Below are 6,117 nucleotides of genomic sequence, written 5' to 3' on the forward strand. Positions count from 1 at the left end.
TCTGGCCAGATGTGTTAGTGCCTCAAAATCCTTAGATACAGTCCAGGAGGAGATACTCCAGCATTTGCTGTTAGAGAGCATGATCTAGTCCTGTTTGACTCTGACTGTAATGTTCTTAGAAAACTTTCTGAGATGCTGGGGCACAGACCCCTTCTTCTTTAAATGCCAGCCTGTCATCAGGGAAAGTGAGATACCTCACCTTGGTATCTCCCTAGTCTTGTCCAAACAGCTTTCAGTAGAAACAGAGGGGACTGCAAGTAATGCTCCATCTGTTCCTTCTGACAACCAGATACTCTGTCCTTTCCTGGAACTGCTGCATCCCAGTGACACAGGGCTCCCATTTTCTAATAGGACATATGCAACTGCTGGTGTTTGAAATGTTCTCTGGGAGTTTGATTTTTAAAAATATTTTATACTTTTTACCTGTTAGGAGGCATTGCAACTTGGTAGCAATTCACATGTGCTCACTGGACAGGTACTTGTGAGCTGAACTGTCAGTCTTGTTAACAAAACATGAAGTGAAATACACTCTGGCTTGTGCTGCCATGGCTAGTGATTGTCATTAGAGTGGCTTTCAGAAGAAGACTGGAAGAGATTTGCCACTCTCCCGAGGCATTATTTGGGACTTGAAAGCATCACTGTCTGTGTCAGACCATTTCTCAGGTATGAAGCTCCTGTTAGAAGGTTAACTTCTTGCCTTCTTCCCTTGCAGCTACAGAAAAGCAGCCCAGCTCATCTCAGCTCTGCACCTGGACAGACCAATGCATGCTCTCAATAGGACAGTGTATTGGCTGGAGTACATCCTTCGTCACGATGGGGCACCCTATCTTCGCCCTGCTGTCTATGACCTCTCCTTATATGAGTACTTCTGCTTGGACATCTTGGCTCTTCTCTTGTTGTGTCTGGCTGGTATTGGATTTGCTCTCTACAAATCCGTGGTGTGGTGCAGAAGGAAGGGGGCCAGCCCTGTGTATCAGAATGGCAATTGCATGAAAGGCCACTTCACAGAAGAAAAAAAACTGCAGTAGTGGCTCAATGTGTTCCAGGGCACATCCCATCACTGTGAAATGAACTGCTGCTGTGCCAAAAAATGTACAGCACGTGGGCACAGAGAAAGTTGAAAGATCCACAGGTCTGGATGAGAAGAGAGTGGGGAGGGAGGAGTATTGCAAAGGCCTGTGTGCACACCTCTGTGTACAGCACCTGTGGGGGGGGTGGCTGGGGAGCAAGTTCAGGTGTGGGCGGGAGCACTTGGCCAGGATGCTGGGAATGGGGCATGGGTAGGTAGACTTCCAGGGAGGAGTGCAGGTTGTTCCTTTGTATTGCACGTTGGTTTAGATGCTGGTGTTGCTCTTCTGTCTTTTTGGATCATGGAGGTTCTGGAGGTAGGAACAGCATTTCATGTGTGGCAGACACCACTTCTCCTCTGTCTTGTTACTAAGAGCGCCAGGAGTCAGGATGCCTTTATGTGCAGGTGAGGACCTGAAGTAGAGCTCTGGGCAAGGAAGGGCACTGAAAGTATCACCTACAAGAGAACAAAATAGGTCTGTTTTAAGTTCTGTGGGTAAATATTGTTCTTCCTGCTTTGGTCAACTTTCTGCAATCCTGTTTGTGTTTGAGCTAAATTATTATTTTTTAAAATAAAGTTATATTCTTTCTCCTGTGTGGCAGTTCTCCAGTCTTGGTTTAATGTGAACCAGTGATACTTGTAACAGGAAGTTGTTAAAGCAAGATTAAAGTGCTTTTTCCTTCTTCTTACTGCTGCTATGGTCTCTGCGTACCTCCATCAGCAATTTTTTGGCCTTTCCACAGGTTTCAGGCAGTGCCTTCCCTCCTCTGCCAGCATGTGGCACACACCCATGCCCATGGCATCTCCAAACCTGTGATGAAAGAAGAATCTGAAACAGATGCAAGTGCCAGGACCATGGGAAGAACAGCCAATAGCTCAGAGAGCTGGTCCATACAACATGTTTATAGAAGCAACAAGCTCTGCTCTTTCTGAAGAAAAGGGAAATGCCTGCTCATTTCAGTGTGAACAAGCATACTGTTGCCCCATCTTGGGGATATGGTATGGAGTGATGCCTGCGTGTTTTCAGTCACCCTGGACTCTAAGGCAAACCCACACTTGGGTACAGTTTCACAACCCACTCACAGCATTGGTTGATGGTCCCACTGGCAGTGCCCCACGCTGAGAGTCAAGGGCTCTGCTCTGTGCTTATTTAGGCAATAGACCTGCAATTAGGCCTATTGCAGTGCTGGCACAAGCTGGAGAGTAACCACACTGCCACAGTTGTCCTCACTGTTGTTTCTAGGCTCTGCTCTTTCTTGCTGCTGCATGTGTTTCTCTTTCCAGATGAAAGGTGTGTTACCATGTGCAACCTAGTGAAACAGCAGTTTGGCTGGGCTTCTAGGATTCTCTAGGCTGGAATAGTGCCCAGCTCTGGCTCAGTGGCTCCTCTGAGGTCAGGCAGCATTATTTTCCCTCCCAACCCTCAGATTGCAGATGGGCTGCAGTAAAGGTGACTTTGGATGAGAATCTCATTTGCCATCAACAGCAGATGAGAAGACCTCATAGACCTAAACTGGGACCTGTAACTATCTCACAGCAGAAATTGCTCTTCCTGGAGTTTCTTGCTGCCTCCTGGGATGCTCAAGCTTGACCACAGTCAGTGGTGGGCATGGGAACCCATCAGTCTTGCTCTGTAGCAGCTCTCTGTGGCTTCATGCCGTTCTGAGCTGAGGATGTGGAGTCTGTGAACCTAATGGGATGCAGGGGGAGATCAGAGCAAGGTGAGCTGCTAACAGTTATGAGGGGAAAAATGGGGATTGTAGGTAAGTGGTAGAAACTGTGGCTGCCTGCACCTTCCTGTCTGTGAGCTGAAATTTAAAGGCTAATGGGTTTTGGGGTTTATTTTTGGATAAAAAAATATACGGCTGCAAGTTTTGCAGCTTTCCTGCCTGTTGCCAGTTGCACTAAGGTGACCTTGTTGTCATCTCCTCGCAGAGTGTGGACAAGGGGGGGGTGGAGGTGGGGCATTTTGTCATCTCTGAGGTGGAAGAAGGAGATCATTACTGCTGCCTACATGAAAGTTTGGAAAGGCTGGATATAGAAAGATAATTGTCAAGCTTGTGGCTTCATGACAATGTTGGATTGTTTTGAAATTGAAGAAAAAAGAGCAAGAGAACAAATGCAAACTGGTGCATCAACAGGGGTACCATAGCCTGATGGGGACAGAGCACATTGCTTCTCTTGCAAGCTAAAGAGCAGACAGAAATGTTTGAGACCCAAGGAACCTGTGTAGGCTTACAAAAATTTGAGTCTATTTTCCTATGCTGCCTCTTTAATATTCCCAATTTCAGAAAAAAAGTTCAAGCCAGCACCACATGCAGCATTAGCATTTTGCCTCCTATCAGGTAATAGAATTTTAGGAGTTGGAATGGACTTTATAGACCATTTAGTCCCAACCTTCTACCATGGGCAGGGACACCTCCCCAGTAGACCAGGTTGCTCAAGGCTTCATCCAGCCTGGCTTTGAACACTGCTAGGGTTGGGGCAGCCACCACTTCACTGGGCAACCTGTGCCAGTGTCTCCACACCGTCACAGGAAAAAATTATTTCTAATATTTAACCTAAACTTCCCCTCCTTCAATTTGAATCCATTACCCCTTGTCCTATTGCTGCCGTTCCTAACAGAGTCCTTTTCCAGCTCCCTTGTAGGTCCTTCAGATACTGAAAAGTTGCTATGAGGTCACCACACAACCTTCTCTTCTCCAGGCTGAACAGACCCAGTTTCCTCAGCCTGCCTGAGATATGCCCTTAATTCATTGAACAGCTCATGACTACTTTAATTTCCAAAGGTATTGCAAAGTTAGGAGACATGCCTATCCAGGGAGTCAAAATATATATAGTGTACTTAAAAATTATTCAACAATTTGGTGAGAATTACTTCTAATGGAGTAAAGCACTAACCTGCCCAAGGACCCAGTGAGTAAGTGGACTTTCAAAAAGCACCCCTGAAGTGAAGAGGTTTCCTGAGGAAAAGTTGTGTACAGGCTTAGAAACTGTCAGGAGTCATTCTTAAATATGAGGTGGTTTTATGGAAGTATTTTAATATACTCATTAAAGATGAGGGCTCCACTAGCTTTTCCAGCTTTATTCCTGTCCTCTGTAAATCTTTTCCTGTTAAAGACATAGCTTTTTCTCTTTACCTTTTTCTTTGTTATTGTTTCAGTATTGAATACAGAAGGAAAGTATAACAAAGCCTTAAGCTAGTTATTAAGTTAAATTAGGAATAATGAGTAGCCTGTCACACATTAAAAGCCTTGGTGGAGGAAGGGATATAGGTGAGCTTTATCCTTCAGGCAGCTCTGCCTTCAGCTTGGTGCCCAATCTCTGGGCACAGTGCCTCTTAGTTACTGAGTGCCCTCTCCTGTCATAGGTAGAGGCAGGCAAGTAGGGCTGTGGTGTAACTTGGGAAATTAAAATTGTGGTTTATGAGGCAGCAAGCAGGAAGCAAGCCTTTTTTTTCCCTCAAGGAAAAGTAGGGCATGAGTCAACCCTTTTCAGAGGGCTGAAGAAACTTCACACAGGACCTGCAACCCCAGCTGAGCCCTGCACAGTGCAAAGCTGCCTTCTGCCCCTTTGTCTTGCTCTTAGCAAGGCACGGGGATCCTGAGTGGGATGTGGCAATGCCAGCAGCTTTGCTGCTCTGTGCAGATCTCCCTGCAGGGGCCCCGAGTGGCTGTGAAGCAAGGAGGTGTTCGGGGCACGCGTGAGCCAGCTTTTCAGGTTCACCCAGCCCCACAGCTCCTCACAAACCTGCTTTATGCTTGAGGAACAGCAGCTCTGTGACTGGGAGCCGTCCTGGCACTGGAAACACCCTGGGTTTGCAAATTAGCATGTTTTCCAGGTGATGGCTGTGCAGCTCTTCCCAAACCCTGGGATGGGGGCAGCTCCTCTGCTGGGAGCAACTCCTTGCAGGGGACAGGGAAGGGGTGAAACCACACACTCACATGGCTCCTTTTAAGACCCCTCTCCTTAGCCCAGTGCCAGTAGCTGCACCATTTCTGGAACACACAGAGGGCCTGTCACTGTCTCAGAGGTTGCTGTCCTGAAGGACTTTGCAACCAGCTCATAAACTACTGCTGCACCATCCCCCGTGCTTGGCTTTGAGAGGGTCCCTGCATACCCCTGGTTGCACCTCCGTGGGAAAGCCTGGCCGTGGGCTGCAGAAGGGCCACGTCAACTCTGCAGCTGGTATTTCCAGCCTGGTAAGGTGGCTGCAGCCAACTGTGTCAACAAAATTTGGCTAATAAAGAAGGGCCATCTCCCTCTGCAGGTGAGTATGAAATCACTCAGTCTGGGAGAGGAAAGCCTAGGGAAGATGATTTTGACTCAGCCCACCATTTAATGACAGCAAGCAAAGAGCACCTCTGTGCCAGGAGCCCCTTCCCTTTGGCTGATGCAGGGGGGCTGTGCATGGCTCAGCCCCAGCCACTCCCCACTGACAGGCAGGCTCTGCCCATAGGCATCTCCCTCATGGCCCCCAAGCGCTTCTCTGATACTCTTGAGATCATGGGAAATGCCTTTCTCTGATGGTTCCACATTACACAGATTTCCCACAGACATAGGTGATGAGCCTAAGCTCTGTGGGTGTCCGGTCTCCTGCAGTGGCCATTTGCCATCGAGATCCCTATTGGAGCAGACAAGTCACCCTGTCCCCACCAGGATGTCCTTGGGGCTGTGTTGTGGCAGATGGAGCTGCACAGCAGAGAGTAACACCAATAACTATCCCTGTTCCTAGGAGCAGAGAGTTATCAGACTGGTGCCAAGGCCCTAACTCTGATGTAAGAAGGGATATTTCCTTGTGGGCATAAGCTGGATTTCAGCAGTGGGGATTACCTGACTCACCAGCTGTGTTGCAGCGGCCAAAGTCTTCCAGGCCACTGGAGCTACAAAACATCTTCAGCGATGCTGACTTCATGTTCCTATGGTGTCAGCCCAAGTGGCAACACGCAGAAAGGCATATTCTCAAAATATAGCACTGCTCTCCCCAGATCAGAATGCAGATTGTTATTCCTCATTCCTGGCAGAGAAAAGCCAGCTGCTAAGCTTGG

At 47.9% G+C, this 6,117-nt stretch overlaps 1 protein-coding gene across 1 annotated transcript in view; it reads left to right on the forward strand.

Moving 5' to 3' along the window:
* LOC103804160 (2-hydroxyacylsphingosine 1-beta-galactosyltransferase-like) overlaps window positions 1–1,028 on the forward strand; it is a 5,790-nt gene extending 4,762 nt beyond the window's left edge. Inside the window, exon 5 of the mRNA XM_009076757.1 lies at window positions 713–1,028. Coding sequence (XP_009075005.1) covers window positions 713–1,028 — 316 coding nt within the window. The remainder of the gene's footprint in view (window positions 1–712) is intronic.
* The last annotated feature ends 5,089 nt before the right edge of the window (window positions 1,029–6,117 follow it).

This window comes from Acanthisitta chloris, unplaced genomic scaffold (genome assembly GCF_000695815.1).
Source record: "Acanthisitta chloris isolate BGI_N310 unplaced genomic scaffold, ASM69581v1 scaffold32246, whole genome shotgun sequence".
Taxonomy (NCBI): Eukaryota; Metazoa; Chordata; class Aves; order Passeriformes; family Acanthisittidae; genus Acanthisitta; species Acanthisitta chloris.